At 41.4% G+C, this 16130-nt stretch overlaps 1 protein-coding gene across 1 annotated transcript in view; it reads left to right on the forward strand.

The window, feature by feature from the left end:
* LOC144691381 (integrator complex subunit 6-like) overlaps nt 1-16130 on the forward strand; it is a 107442-nt gene that overhangs the window by 90435 nt on the left and 877 nt on the right. Inside the window, exons 15-17 of the mRNA XM_078559424.1 lie at nt 649-871; nt 3229-3600; nt 8447-8540. Of these exons, the coding sequence (XP_078415550.1) occupies nt 649-871; nt 3229-3600; nt 8447-8540 (689 nt within the window). The remainder of the gene's footprint in view (nt 1-648; nt 872-3228; nt 3601-8446; nt 8541-16130) is intronic.

Genomic DNA, 16130 nt, shown 5'->3' on the forward strand with positions numbered 1-16130 from the left:
GACTCTGCTTCATTTGTGTTCTCCTTCCCTAAAGCAGAGGTGATGATGCTAAAGGAAGCCCCATACAATTGCCCCGACCAAGATGAGCTGCCGTTAGTTAAATTGGAGTGTTTGGGAGAAGCTCTTTTTCCTTCAGTTTTAGACTTATACCAGTCTTGGCTTTGCTGACGGCATCTGTTTTTACTTTTTGATCATAGAATCATACAGCACAGGAAGAAACTTTCCAATAAGTCACATTCCCTGCTCTTCACCTTTCTGCCACCCCCCCACCCCCCACCCCCAAAGTTTGCAAACGTTTCCTTTTCACACTGAATTTTCTGATTCTGATTGGGAAACTCTTCTAAAACCTTGAATCTCAATACCTTTTCTAAATCTCACTTTATGAAATGTCCAGTGATTCATAAATGATAAGACTGAAGACTGTGGAATAAAGACATCCACACACTAAGTCTGATTATCTGATGTAATTTGCAAAGGTTAGAAAGTGAAGTTCTGGAGTTTTAAGTGAGAGCTGTGTATATGTTTGTGCTGTAACTTGACATTTAAAGTGAATTGGTCAGTGCCTGCTCATTGTTATTAATTGTCAATGTAATATATTGAAAGATATTTCTCTTGTGGGCATTAAAGTTACAGGTCTTTGCATTGCAGGGAATGATGATTGATGAAGCAGACGAGTTTGTGTCTGGGCCACAGAACAGAAACAAAAGGCCGGTGGAGCAGAGCATGGCAGGAGTTCCAAAAAGACGTCGTTGTATGTCGCCATTATTGAAGGGGCGTCCACCAACAGCAGCTAATTACATTGGAGGCAAGGGCCCTCCCCTTCTACCAGTTCCACAGCCAGACCTTATAAAGCCAATCGCTGTTGTTCAAGGTAAGGGAGTATCCAATTCAAGCTCTAGTCTGTAGATTGCTACAGATGTGTCATGTTATTAAGAAGAAAGAAGCTCAAGTGTCTATGACAGCCTGTTGGAACTAGTGACTATCTGTTATCTCAAATTGATGTTGGTGTTTGCTGTTGCTAAAACTAATGAAGGCAAAATCTGCTGACTGCCTGATTGAATCCATAGTTCCTAAACCCAAAGCAACATGTAGAAGTGAATTATTCTAAATTATAATGACTTGTAATCTAATTCAAACTGCATGCTTATTTTACACTAATTACTATTTTTGTTGAATACATTATCGACTCAAACATGTTTATCGTTTTGCTTTCTCGCCCTCTATCCTCCCTGTAGCATCATGCTGGGGAGTCTTTTAATGCCATTTGTACATGCCCAGTGTTTCACTCACGTGGCTTCAACCCCAACTGACTGTTCTCCTCCCTTGTTCAGGAGCTTTGGAGACTATCTTTACATCCCTTTTCTGGCCCATGAGATCAACTAACTCAGTACAGACCAGGGTTAAACATGGGATGTTTTGTGTCTGTTCATATTTACCAATTGATTTACATGGCCTTTTATTTCATTCATTTTCTTAGATGGGACAATTAGCACAAAATGATGTTGACATTGTGGCATTTAATGTACACAGAGTGCACTGAATTGTCAATGATCTTGAGCCTTCAGAAGTTTCCAACTTGAGTTGCTACAGTTTATAGGCAGATTTATGCGATGCTGTCAGAATAACCATTTATACTCTTAACACTAGTCTGGAAATGGACACAGTTGTTTATCTAACTGCAGAGACCTTAACTCCAGCTCCATTAGTGTCCCAACCAGTGCTACAAATGGATGGGAGCAACTTACAGCAGTGTATCATGGCTTCCAGATTCACAAAGATGTTCAGAAAACTGGGCCACCTGTTAAAACCATAGGCTAGAACATGACCCCACATTGGTTGTGTGTCAGTCATTTTGAGTCATTAGCCAAACTGCTTTGGAACACCCTATTAATGCTGTCAAGCCTGTTTCCCACTTAGCGAACTTGATGGCTGCGTTTGCTGAAGTATCTCTTCTTGACCTGATTATAAAGCAATCCAAAGTTGTGCGTATGCCACTTATTGAAAGCGATTTTATTCTATTGGATTCGACATTGCAGTTCCATTTGGCATAATAGTCTGAGGAAAAATGTTGCTTATGTTGGTGCATCAATGGGACTATTGAGATCTTAATTTAGTGCAGTTTCTACCTATTAAAGGCGGAGCAGATTGGTTGTCCTAGTGACTAAATGGACTCTAGCTTAATAACAAGTGTGATTCTGCAGCAGTTGTCTTGGTGGATCTAAAATGACTGTGCATTTAACCACCAGTCGGACAGATTTCAGATACACCACCACCAGAGATGTTAGTATGAGACTAACTTTGAAGCCTAGCCCACATCTTAATCACTTATGACTATATAATTCAATTCTGTTATGTAACGACCACAGCCCCACTTGCCCAACCCAACACACAGTTCTTCTTTGTTGTTCGGCATTACTTTTGACAACAGAATTCCAATTGATGGAATGTAACTGAAGAAAAATGAATTGATCATTTCTGGGTAGTGTAGGTATCCTGCGCACTCAAATGAAGGGTCAGCTCTATAACCTAAATTTGTTGTCCTGGCTGAGCTATCCTGAAAGGTGGTACAGGTCAAGACAATTTCTTAGATCAGAAGTTTTCAGCCTTTTTGCTTCCGAGATTGCACTCCCATTCCCATATTATAATAAGTCAACCGACCGCCTGTAACACAAATATTTTTTTCATGTATTTTGGGAAAAAAGTTATACAATTAAACATTAATTCATTTTGTTCCTTAATGCAAAACTTGCTGATCATGCTGAGCAATAATTCTGTCAAAATTTGAAAGTATCTTTGGCAAAATTGAGTAAAAAGTCAAAAGAAATTGCATGCAGAAAAGCAAGTCTGAAAGGGGAAATGGTTAACCAAAAGCAGGGGAATGATTAACCAACTGGGAGAACCTCCTGGCTTTTCTACAATAAATGAAATCTCTGGAGCCCATCTGAACAGACAGATGGGTTCTCCATTTAACATTGCATCCAAAATACAACGCCACCAACAGTGCAGTACTCCCTCAATACTGCATTGAAGTGTTTTCCTTGACAATGCGTGCAAGTTTTGATGTAGGGCTTGGACCCACAAACTTCTGATTGTGGCGAGTGCTACTACTGAATCAAGATGACACTTGGAAAGAAGCGTGGGCACTGTATTGTTTAAAAGTACATGTTTCTGGTATTTTTGTTTTTAATTCTGTTAGGAGTTATATTATTGCATGTTTCTCCCTTCCAGAGATTGAAGAAAGCCAGGCTGTGTGTGTTGACTATGTTGAAAACAATATTGCAGACCCACTTCCAGTTGAAATTCCAGCCCAGACACTTGAGCCAGCACCATCTCTAATTCACTCAACATCTGGCTCTGTGGAATCCACAGAAGAATTAACAAATCATGAGATGGACAGTGGTCTTTTAGTGATCAATAATAATTTGATTGGTAGTGTTGAGCTTAACCACGAGCAATCAAAGGACAGTGGAATATGTCAGGATGGACTTTTGAACAGGTCTTCACCAAACGCCATTAAAACACTTATGAGGTCAAAGCAACAAGAGACTAATACAGAACTAAGGGCACAAATTTTTAAGGAAATTCGTAAACCAGGCAGACGTAAGTATGTTTGAAGAATAACATGTCATTTGTTCTGCTCCAAGGGACGAACTTCTGTAGCAATGTGCTTCATGTTGGAATTAGTCATTGTTTGTTGTTGAGACCAGTAAGCAAGGTTGTGCTCCTGTGTCAGAGGTGCTAAGGTTAGACAATTGAGATGCTTTTGTATTAAAGTTAATATGAGTGACTTGTACTTCTACCTGGCGAGGCTCTGATGCAATAGCACAAATTCACTGAATTTGCCCTTGCTTTGCCTCACTTATTTATGTGGTTTCCCCCCCTTTTTTTCATTCAGTGTAGTTACCTGTGGCTGCCTTAATCCACTTTTTAAACTTCCTTATATTTAGTCTCTCCGTGATCCAGCTTTGGTATATGAATCAAACATACAAAATTGCAATATATCATTGAAGAGTACACCACCACTGTTTGGCAATGGAAGTCAAAATTCCAATCTATTTTCAAGTATGCAGCAAGATTTTACATTTAATTCTCATCAATGTCTTGGGTACAAATATTAGTGCTTACTGCTTTTCCCAATCCTTATAGTCATATACCACTTGGCTGGTGAGTACATCAAGTAGAGAATTCCCTTCCAGGTATTTTCTGATTATAATTACCAAAAAACTGATTTCTTAAGTGGTGGCTAAAATCGAGAACTGATCATGTTATCATCCTAAATGCTCGGGAGATTTGCCCTGCGTGTTTCACCTCTTTGCATGAATGCACACAGTCGGAGCACAGTTCTGCAGGTCCATTCATGATCTTCATATGTGAACCTGGCATTTGGCTGTGTAAAATGTTAAACTGTGGAGGATACATGAGCCTGATCATGTTATTTAATGGCCACCCAGGCCCATTTTCTACTAGGGGTCATTGAATGTCATTCAATGGTAGTTGATTTTTGTCACTTCCCTAATTTGGGGCACTGAAGTTAGTTGTAAAATTTTAATCTCTGTTCCAACAGTTAATTCAGCAAGGACTGTCAGTCAAGCTCAAGACCTTCTGATCTCTTGTGATTTGTTGACTTTAACCACTAGACTATAAGCAAGAGCCAAGTTCCCCTCTGCTTTTGCCTGAGATTTAATGATGACAGAAAGTTGTAGTTTTATGCACCAGCCAGATAATAAAAGGGGTAACAAAAGCAGTATCCAAATTAGCCTGTATTAAATGTACTGTGCACTGCACTTCAAGAAGACTTTTCTGTACGATGGTTCCTGTAGTCTTATATTGGGAAATCCACATTACATTAGTTGATTCTGATGGTGGATTGGATTATTTACTTCAAAGCCAGTATGCCAGAGAGCTGTTCCCATCATTGCCCTTGCTGTATCTCTAGGAAAAATAATGCTGTGACCAGAATGAAACAATCCCCACTCAATCAAGGTAGTGACTGATTTTGAAGTTGTGTTCAGACTTTGGCAGCCTTCTGGCTGAAGAAGAAACGTGAGCACGTCTCATCCTGCTCCACGGAGCGGACTCTGGAACGGAAGATGATCTTGGAGGCCTCCGAGGCAAAGTGCGAGGCTTGCTGGCTCTTCACCTCTTGGAGCTCCTCCTTGACATCGACCCCCATCGACTGCAGCCGGAGCAGATTCTGCATGTTTTTCTGGAGTCGGGACATTTCCCTCTGTTCCTTTCTAGCTTTCTGGGTGCCTTTGAGGATGAAAAACCTCTTGATGTTTCCCTTGATCGCTTCCCACCGGTGTGTCAGGGACTCAGAGGGGTTTCACGGTTCTCCAACCTTTGTAATCCCTCTTGAGCTCCTCAATGTTCTCTGGGGTCAGCAGTTGCACATTTAGCTTCCATGCCCCCCTGCCCACCCTCAGGTCCTTCTCCAAGTGGCAGTCCGCCAGTAGGAGGCAGTGGTCAGAGAAGAACACCGGCTTGACATCGGTGGATCTGACTGTGAATGCACGGGACACAAACAGGAAGTCTATCCTGGAACGAATGGACCCGTCTGGCCGCGACCAGGTGTATCTACGCTGCGCTCTGTCTGCAGGGTTGCTGAAGACGTCGTGCAGCTTGGCATCCTTAACTGTTTCCATCAGGGATCTGGATGTAGCGTCCAATCTGCTGTCGGCCCTGCTGGATCGTCCACCTGCATCGATGATGCAGTTGAAGTCACCGCCCAGAATGACCGGCCTGGAGGTCGCCAGCAGCAGTGGGAGCTGCTGAAAAACCTCCAGCCGCTCAGCCCCTTGTGCCGGGCCATACACGTTAATTAACCGGAGTGGAGCGTTCTTGTACATTACGTCTGCTACGAGGAGTCGCCCGCCCACCACCTCCTTAACCTCGGAGACGGTGAAGTTGCCTCCCCGCAGCAGAATACCCAGGCCGGAGGAACGAGAGTCATTTCCGCCCGACCAGATCGATGGCCCATGGGACCACCATCGTGACCATTGCCTGTAGGAGCTGAGGTGCCGTATCGCACACTCCTGCAGAAACAACAGGTCAGCTTTGACCTTGGCTAGGTAGTCCAAGGTCGCAACACATCGCGTAGTAGATTTAATGCTACGCACATTTATGGATACAATCTTTAAACCCATTTTAAAGCATTTATTCTCCTACCAAACCCACTGTCTCTGAGAGTCCCAGACCTTTAGTCTGCTCCTTCATACCCGTAGTGAGCTCAAATTTCTTCACTTTGGATGGGCTGAGGTAGATCTCCTTGGCAGTGTTCTGCTCAGGTGGCATCTGGAGGTTCACGTAGAGAGCGGGTTTTGAGATGACCTTTGCTGGGGAAGCATGTGCAACTACTTCAAAGACACTGACTCATGTAGAAAAGGTGATGACATTTTTGCACACATTGAAAGGAGGCACTGGGCCACCACTCCTTTTCTGATTGTGCTAGTTGATTTTGAAATATACTGGAAACACTGGACAGGGATTATCACCAGTAATTGAAGCAGCAGTCAGGCCTTTCCCAACACCTTTCTGCTTCAAATGAATTGATTGTTTCCTTAAGCAGACCATGTGTCTCAAATTGAAACCCGCACAATTTGCTTTGTGTGCTGTGCTGTGTTAGCGCAACTGAGGTCTGGTGATTAAACCCAATCACTGTAAATTGCTTACTAGGCTCGTGGCGGATGTCCACTACAACCTCCATCTCTTACTGTAGTATCTTCTACAGGTTAAACTGCTAATCGTGTTTTTACAATTGGAAATTTGCAGAATCCAAGTTATTGACAGGATATTGTGCAGTGCAAGTGTTCATTACCAATGCAAAAATTGAGATAGCTGTAAGGTTGCACTGTTCTCCCAACTCCCCTTGGCCATATGCTGAAATTACTGTGCTACTCTAACGTGTGCCATCTGTTCCTTGGATTTGTTGTACGTGGCTGCACTGCTGGCCACTGAAGGAAGCTTAATTGAGTCTGACCTTCCCTTTTTGGTGTTAAAAGGGCAGACAGAATATCAACAGCCTAGCATCTTGGTAACAATGGGTGATGATTCTAGATGGTGGTACACAACTCCTGCAGTTATGAAGCATCTCAACCGGATATGAGATGCCTGCAGACTCTTATGGAAATTAAAACTCAATTTTACATGGAGTGAGGTGGGGAAAGTTCAATCACATTACATAATAGCACGGTTTATGGTAGAGTTGACAAAACATCGCAAATTCCCAATTGCATCTCAAATATACTGGCCCATGATGGAGGGTCTGCCTTCATGAGTTCTTGATCTAAGATTTCTGTCCTGTGAGTTTGAAATGGTTCTGCAGATAATTTTTCAGTTTTCAATAAATTGCATGCTCTCCATCTTAGCTGTGAGCTACCATGACTTTCTAAATAATCTTTCCATCTCTCTCTCTACCTCTCAGCACAAATTCTATTTTTGGTATTGACATTTATACACTTGAAGTTTCATATTGCGAGATAAACTAAGTGCTGTGTAGTAACCAAGAAGGCTTTTAGACTTGGTATGTATAGTAGATTTGTTTCTAATCCATGGAGATAGTTACATTCGAATCTCTTTCTGTTTTAAGTTTTTCCAAAAAAACTGAATACACTAGCCCCTCGGTACTAAGCAATGTTCTCTGGAAAGAAAGGCTTTTGCAACCAGACAGCATGCTAAAAGATGCAATGGAGGAAGTTTCTCAAGAAGTAGGTGTTGTATGTGAATAGTAGCTTTCTTTAAAAGATGTAAATATACCAGATTTGCCCTGCCCTTTTACTCTGATCACTCACTGAAGGTGGTGATGTCAGCGTTTGGCTTCCTTTCCTCGGGATCTTGTCTTGAATTGAAAGGGACCCTGTTGCAAATTGAGGCTTCCATCAATTCACAAACTTGTGTACGCTCAAACAGGTTCTGTTGCAAGCTTGGGTGTATAAAACATATAGCAGGTAAGGCAGCATTTTTTTCAAAAGGTATATTAATTTTAAGTATTAGTTAGAGAGAAGTAATTCTTTTTCCTCACTTGCTAAATAATCTCTGCAGATCGTGGAATAAAAGGAAAAGATTGAGTGCTACTTTGAGGGTAGAATCTGAAATGAATCGAGCTTTTCTGAATCAAGCATCCTTCAACCTTCTCCCATTACTTTTGCTATTTGCTGTAATATGGCTAGTCTGTCATAATCCATAATAATAAGTCAAAATAAATTTCCTACTGTTTTCCATTTCTGTCCTGTGGCAGATTCAGGCTGCTGGAGTTAAGATTTCAATGTGGGGACACTGTACGTTACTCAAATGTCACGTTGGTTCGGGGTGTCACATGATGGTCATCTTAGTATGTCACAATAAAGAATTGATACAAGTGTATAGTGTTTTTTTTTAAAAGCTGTAAATGGTTTCTATTAATGTAGCCTATAGTGCAACTAATTTGATCATTATCTTTCCCTTTCAGATTATGAAAATATCTTCTATTTATTAAAACTAGTTCAAGGCAGTTTGGAAACTCGGATGGTGTTTGTGCAGAATGTCATTAAAGAGGCAGCAAGGTAATTTCTTAACTTATGATAGAATGACATTTCACTGAGATTCCAAATGGCTAGCAAATCCATTAAACCTTCAGTGAATTATCAAATGCAGCCAAGTTGAACAAATGCATAGTTGTAGTAGCAAAACCAGGACATATCTCTTAACAGAAAAATCTTGTCCCATTTATATTTTAGGCTGATCTGTTGTCATGTTTTATCTTAAAGCCACTTCTAAACTTTATTATTGCTCCTCCAATTTGTACCTCATGATTTATTTCAGGGTACTTTTTAGGAAGTGATATAAATTGCTCAAATCCACTAAACAATAAGGAAGCAGAAAGCCTTGGCTCCCACCTGGTTTTATACAGAAGTAGATATTTTCTGAATTCACTCATCCTTCTAAATAGGCCTTAATTCCAATTTTGGGAGTAGAAGTGAGTAATCAGCATACTTGTTCTTTCGAACTTCAAGTTAGTCATGCAGCTGAAGCCTACCACGTGTCTGATTCAGTATCATTCTGGATTTTTTCCTACTCCCAATAGCATTAGAGGAACTTGCTGTTAGTTTAACATTTCTCTGTGATTGATACTTTGTAACCTTTTATTTTAAAGTTCTTAAGTTTTAAAAAAAATATTTGCAGTGTTCTTCACTGTCTCTATACTGCAGTTTCAGTGTTAGGAATACTGTTGTACTTTATTTTCTGGTCCTGACTTGTTGAATTTGTGGTGTGCTGATTGAAGTCAACTTGTGTCACCTTGAACTTGAGTCTCATGGGTCATATCTGAAGTTGCACTCACTACTACCAAATATTTGCTGCAGTAGAAGTGCTTGTACCACCCTAATTCCAGACTTCGATGCTCGAAATGTTGCAAATCATGATCTTGGCCATCTTTGCATGAGTACAAAATTGTGAAACTCAGTTTCACTTAAAAGATACGTATAAGCAGATTAGTCTGAAGCTGAATGTTAGCAATTCAACCCCAATACTCATCCTTAAAACACCAGCTGAATATCTTTTCAACTTTAATCTAAGGGTATGTACAGGAAGGTAGCAATGATCTTGATCCGAGTAGACGTGCTGATATTAAAGTCATTTTAGCAATATCTGACCTTTGAAAGTAAACATTTATCCATGAGATCATGTGCCTTGTTAAAGAAACCTTAATGTCCATCAGCCAGGTACATTGGCTGTTGTGCTTCTGACCTAGGACCTTGGCTTGATATAGGTCTTAGGTGAAGCTTTGGTTCAAATCGTAGCTCAGATGATATTGCACAACCTCTTTACTACATTTATGTCCAAGTGTGGCTGGCATAGTTTCTCACTCTGATATGGAATGAGTATTTCCAACTTTTGAAAAATGCTTTGCAGAAAGGTTTTGACACAATAAATGCATCAGTAACGTCCTGCATTCCATGCTGTTATACTGATGCTTTTTATCCAGACCTTATCCTCAGCTTAAGCTTAAGACAACACATCGCATCTTCTCTCTTCTAACCTGCTTTCCCCTTTTCAGCTTCCAACCATCACCCCTCTCCTCTCTCTCACACGCACACACCATGACATAATCTTTCTGGCTAAGAAAAGGCCCTTTATGATTCACAAATAAATTAAGAATTGCAGATCTTCTCAGGTGAAGCAAGTAAATGCTTATATAAGGGACAGTGCACTTGAGCATACATTATGCAGAACAACAAAATGTGAAGTTTACAATTTGTACCCTTGAGGTGATGGCGCAGCCTATAACCCATGACTATAAGCACCCAATTGTGAGAAACTCCCTTTTGACCACTCAGATTGTAGAAATCTTTTTGGGAGCAGAGAATCTCTTCAGTAGGATGAAATGTCTGAGACAGCATTTCCTTTGTGAAGAACCACCAGTAGAATCCTCTAAATAGACTGGCCAGGAAACTGAGGCCAGCTGTCTGAAAGGAGCTCAAAACAATTCTTGGTATTTCCCAATTTTCTGGCCAAAGGTCACAGACCTGAGCCGTTAACTGTGTGCCTCTCCGTAAATGCTGCCAGACCTGCTCAGTATTTCTAGCATTTTCTGTTTTTATCTCTGGATTTCCCAAATTCTTTTTGGCTTCTCAGTTCTCATGAGCTGGTTTGATGTGGGAATGAAGTTTTTGACAAGTGAAATTCAGGAATCAAAACAATTATTTAAGTTTCCAATTCCTGCTCTGAATACACACCATGCCATTTTCTGCATCATATTTCCTGAAAGTGAACAATTCAGACAATGTATAGATTCATGTGTTTCTTTCAAGGCCTTATTTAAACGTGAGCAAAGATGTTTAAGTCTTCATTTTCTGACACATAGCTGGAAATCTCATCCACTGTGAGTTACCCCAGGTGAATGAGGTTTTTGAAATTTCACTTACTGCTTTCCTGTCCTTGAGATTAGTAGAAGATGGGCCAGAGGCCAAAAGAGTGATGGAAGGACATTCCAGGGTAGCTGCAGTTGCCATTATAATTACCAGAGCAGTTATGTTTACAATGCTATGAATAGATCCTCTTCCAGTATTGGAATTGCATGTTCTAGTTCTTTTTTCTCATTCATTTGTAGGATGTGGCCAGCACTTTTTGCCCATCTGTAATTGTTCTTGAGAGAGTGCGGATAAGCTGCTGCCTTAGATACAGCTGAGTGACTTGTTAGGCCACTTCAGAGGGCAGTTAAGAGTTAACCGCATGTTGTCGATCTGGAGTCGCATATAGGCTAGACCAGCTAAGGACGACAGATTTCCTTCCCTAAAGGGCATTAGTGAACCCGAGGGGTTATTACGGCAATCCGTTAATTTTATGGTCACTCTTACCGACGTCAGCTTTTTATTCCAGATTTATTTAACTAATTGAATTTAAATTCCCCTGCTGCCAAAGTGGGATTTGAACTCAAGTCTCTGGATCATTAGTCCAGGCTTCTTGATCACAGGGTCAGTAACATAACCACTATGCTATTGTCCTCATACATTGGAAGTATTTGCAGAACTATGCTATCAGTTGCAAACAGACCTGCAGTCAATGTTTCCATCGCCCTTACAAAGACAACGTTGACAATTGAGATCAGTATTGTTTCTGCTTCATTCTAGATTTCCACATGGGATATCTGTAATATAAACTAATTTGCAGCACACACATGTGTCGTGCTAGTAATTAATTCATTTTTAATTTTCTTTCTCATTGAAACAGCATAACATAACTGGCCAATTCACGCAGCACTTTTGCATTACCAAGTGACCCAATGCTCCCAGAACCTGATGGTCTATATGAACTGAAAGATTCCATTATATCAGTGATCAGGGGTACCAGATCGTGTAGGTTACTGCCTGCCTCTCAGGCAGCAATCATAATGCTTTCATTCTAAGACATTCCTCTGTATCAACTTCATTTGAATGTGAACATAGGAACAGGAGTAGGCCATTCAGCCCATAGGCCCTGCTGTGCCATTCAGTTAGATCATGGCTGGTCATTTACCTCAACACCACTTTCCCACGCCACCTCCATATCCCTTGATGTCAGTCTCTGGAAATCTATCAGTTTCTGTCAGGAACACATTTGCAGCCAGCATTTGAAATGACTCATTGGATGAAGTAGTGCTTTGCAGCGTCACTCTGCTGGAGTCTCGATGATCGCTGGTAGCTGCATGTCACACAAATTGGCAATTTGAAGAGGCCTAACCATGGAGAAGAGGAATACCATTCACAGTGAAGGCCAGAGCAAGATACAGACCATGATTGTTGCCACAGGAACACATTTGCAGCCAGTAAGATTCATGTGGCAGGCCCACATACTGCAGACTCAACACCATGCCTTAGCCATACCTTTCGTAAACCAGTAGATACTCAAGTGATCCAGAATGCTTTCCCAACATTGTGCCCTATACTACTTCAGCTGCCTGCCTTAACTATTCTTTATGTTGCACCCTCATTCAGCAGCCACAAAAAAATTCTGGATAATTTATTTAGTTTTAAAGTCACACACTCTCACACACATTATATAAATGCACCTTGTTTTATGTAGCACCTTTAACACAGTAAAATGTCTAAGACACTTCACAGGAGTTTTATCAAACAAAATTACACCAAATCATGTAAGTCATCAAAAGCTTGGTCAGAGAAGGAGTTCTAAACAAGAAAAAAGTGGCGAGGTTTAGAGGAAATTCTAGAGCTTAAAACTTTTCTAACTGAATGAATGGCTGCCAATGATGGAATGAAGAAAATATGCAAAGGACTAGAGTTTAAGGAGCACAGAAATCTTGAAAGGTTGTAGGAAATTTTTTAAAAATTCATTCATGGGATGTGGGCTTCGCTGGCTGGGCCAGCATTTATTGCCCATCCCTAGTTGTGAGCTGCCTTCATGGACTGCAGCGGTTCAAGAAGGCAGCTCACCACCACCTTCTCAAGGGTAACTAGGGATGAGCAATAAATGCTGGCCCAGCCAGTGAAGCCCACATCCTGTGAATGAAAAAAAATCTCCTTCAATCTTTGGAGGTGAGGGGTGAGGCCATGGAAGGGATTTGAAAACAAGGATGAGAATTTTAAATTTGAGCTGTTGGACCTAGCGCTAATGTTGGTCAGGCATGAAGGATGAACAGAACTTGGTGTGAGTCAGTATACAGGAAGCAGAGTTTTGGGCGAGCTCTCAATTATGGAAGATGGGATGCTGGAGAGGAGAGCCTTAAAATAGCCAAGTCTAGAGATAATGGGCATGGATGAGGGTTTCAGCAGCAGATGGGCGAGGTTTGGTGGAGTCAAACAATGCTTTGGAGTTGGAAGTATGCAATCCTGGCGATGGAGGGGATTTGTGGTCCAAAGTTCATCTTGGGGTCAGATGTGGCACGAAGGTTACAAATGGTCTGGTTCAACTTCAGGCAGATGCTCGAAAGAGGAATGGAACCAGTGACTAGAGAATGATGTTTGTGGCAGGGACCAAAGGCAATATTTAGTTGGAGGAAATTTCTGTTGTACTGGATGTCAGCAAGCAGTGTGACAAATCAGAGACAATGGAGGGATATCGAGAGGTGGGAGTGAGGTAGAGCTGGGAGTCATCAAGGTACATATTAAACTTGTTTTCAGTTGATGTTGCTGAGGACAGCATGTAGATGAGAACTTAATGGAGGCTAAGGATAGATCCTTGGGGAACTCCAGAGGTAACAGTGCAGGAACAAGAAGGGAAGCTATTACAGGTGATTTTCTGGCTACAACTGGGTCGATAAGAATGGAACCAGGTGAGGGCAGTCTCATCCAGTTAGACAACTGTGTCAAAGGCTGCAGATAGTTGGGTTAGTTTACCTTTGTCCAAGTGACATAGGATGTAGTTTTTGACTGAACCTTTTTGGTAACGTGGCAAGGTGCAAATTTGCCTGGAGCAGTTCAAACCTGGAGTTTCAGTAAAGATGGGCATGGATTTGGGAGGTGGCAAACCATGTTTAAGAATTTTTGAAGAAAGAGAGGTCATAGATGGTGCAGTATTCTGAAAGGACAGAGGGAGTCAAGGATGGGGTTTTTTTTGACTGATGTGTATTTATAGTGTATTTTACCTGTGCTTCGTCTTGGTGCTTGTGTTCTCTCATTCTTTAATGATTTCTAAATGTGCATCAAGTGGAAGGGATCAGTGTAGTGGCTGGGTCTTAGTAGGGTAGCTTGGGATCAAGATTCCTGCTGCTTCTGAAGATGGGCTGCTTTTGTTTTTTGCTTCTAAAGCATATATATTCTTGTAGTTGGCAATTCTTGCCTTTCATTTGGGTATATTTAATTCTGATGTGAGCATCCTTAAGTTAACATCTTTCTGAAGTGCCATCTTAAGCATATGCTTTTGCAAGTACTTCAGCCTTCATGGACTTTAGGTGTCACCACCTCCAGAGAATGCTGCACTGCTGCCATCTGACAGTTGTCCTAGAGACCAAATAGAATAACTCCTCTTCGAAATATTTCTCACAGCAGCACTTCCAGGGATTGCACTGGCCGGCCAGCTGGATGAGAGGTGCCGCGTGATTTGGTAGGATCGAAGGCATTGGTGGAAGGGGGATTGGGAGAAGATGGGTGATTGGTGAGAATTAAAGTGTTGATGGTGGTAGATTGATTTGGTGAGAATGTGGGATTCCATGGAAGATGGTAAAAGAGTTGAGCAGTCCAATAGTGATCTGAGGGGAATGAGCTGGAATTTTATATTTAATTAATGATTGTGTAGGAGTTTGTTCTTTTCCCTGGGAGGCTGGAAGAGGGTGAGCTGATTTTAATTGCCAGAGCAGCAGGGCCAGAAACTAAAGTGAAAATTATCCTTTGCTTCAGGCTATGGAGTGTAAAGCAAGCCAGGAGGTTTCAGTGAGGGAGGAGTCACTGCCCGTCAGTCAGGTTTCTGGGAATAGATTTGTTTTGAGGTCCTGAATGGCGGAGCCTTGTGAGGGAGGGATTCTGGCAGATTTAGATTAATCTAACTGGGTTTGCAGGTGGAATGGTGCAGAATGGTAAGAGAAATGGTGAGGATTCTAAGGAGGTTAGCCTTTGATAGGTAAGCTGGGCCAGATGGTTGCCTATAGCAGGGTTCCTTCCCTGGGAGTGCCAATGAATGTTGTCATAACAGTGAAGCAAAGAATGCCAAGGAAAGCTGTTATATTTTGTAATTTTTTAATATTCTTTCCCTCAGGATTTGAAATAGTTAATTTCAATGTTGGGCTTTTGAGCCAAAGTGTCGTCTTTTTTTCAAAAAAGGCACTAAGCAGTTAGGTTTGGTCATTTCAGTATTGATTGGCTGTTGTGTTGGAAGGATTTGGATATCTTTCCAACTGTGAAGAGAGGAAGGAAAACAACAGCAGTCAGTCAGGTTTTGAAAGAGGAAACAGGTCTTTTGCCCTGACCGTGTAGAAATGCTGGGCATGTTGTCGAGTCCAGTGGGATGACCCACTGAAGTAAGAAAGCACAATCTTCACTTTAGTATTATGCACAGGTAAAATGTACCAATTGATGAAGCAGTTTACCAAATCAAACTTTGTTTCTGATTGTTCACTTGTTTGGCCACGAATATTAAAGGAGTACACGTGTGATAGGCCAGTTTTTGGTCACGAGGGATAGTATTGTTGCACCCACAGGTTATGCTGTCCTATGTGTAAATGCAGAGTAGGGTGAGTCAACTCCTATAAAAGCCAGAGCCCTAGGCATTTACTTGCCTCAAAGCAAGTAAATTGGCTTGAACTTTGAGAAGTGTGTCTTAACAGGTTTTGGTGTTTTGGGGAGAAGGGAGATTAATGAGGAAGAGATGCAATTTACCTCATTGTCTTGAAGAAAACATGAAGTGATTGAGATTCCTGATGAGCAGGTGTACCAGAGATTAATTGTACCCTGACGTAAATGGGTAGAGAGAAGGAAAGTTAACCAGGGCGACTTATTACATTGCTTTGTACTGCCCAGTGGCCAGAAAACTGAACCTTAGTGTGTGATGTATAACGCCCAACAGTTAAAACAATTGGTGGCAATGAGGCTGAAAGAGGGAATTAAGCTAATGGTGATGGGAGAAATGTAGATTTTTGAATTTTTTAGCTGTTCATGATCCAAATGTCACTTCTAATGCTCTTTTATCTATATGTATGATATGGGATGAGCACGTGGCTGCATAAC

Source organism: Cetorhinus maximus, chromosome 16 (assembly GCF_964194155.1).
Source record: "Cetorhinus maximus chromosome 16, sCetMax3.hap1.1, whole genome shotgun sequence".
Classification (NCBI taxonomy): Eukaryota; Metazoa; Chordata; class Chondrichthyes; order Lamniformes; family Cetorhinidae; genus Cetorhinus; species Cetorhinus maximus.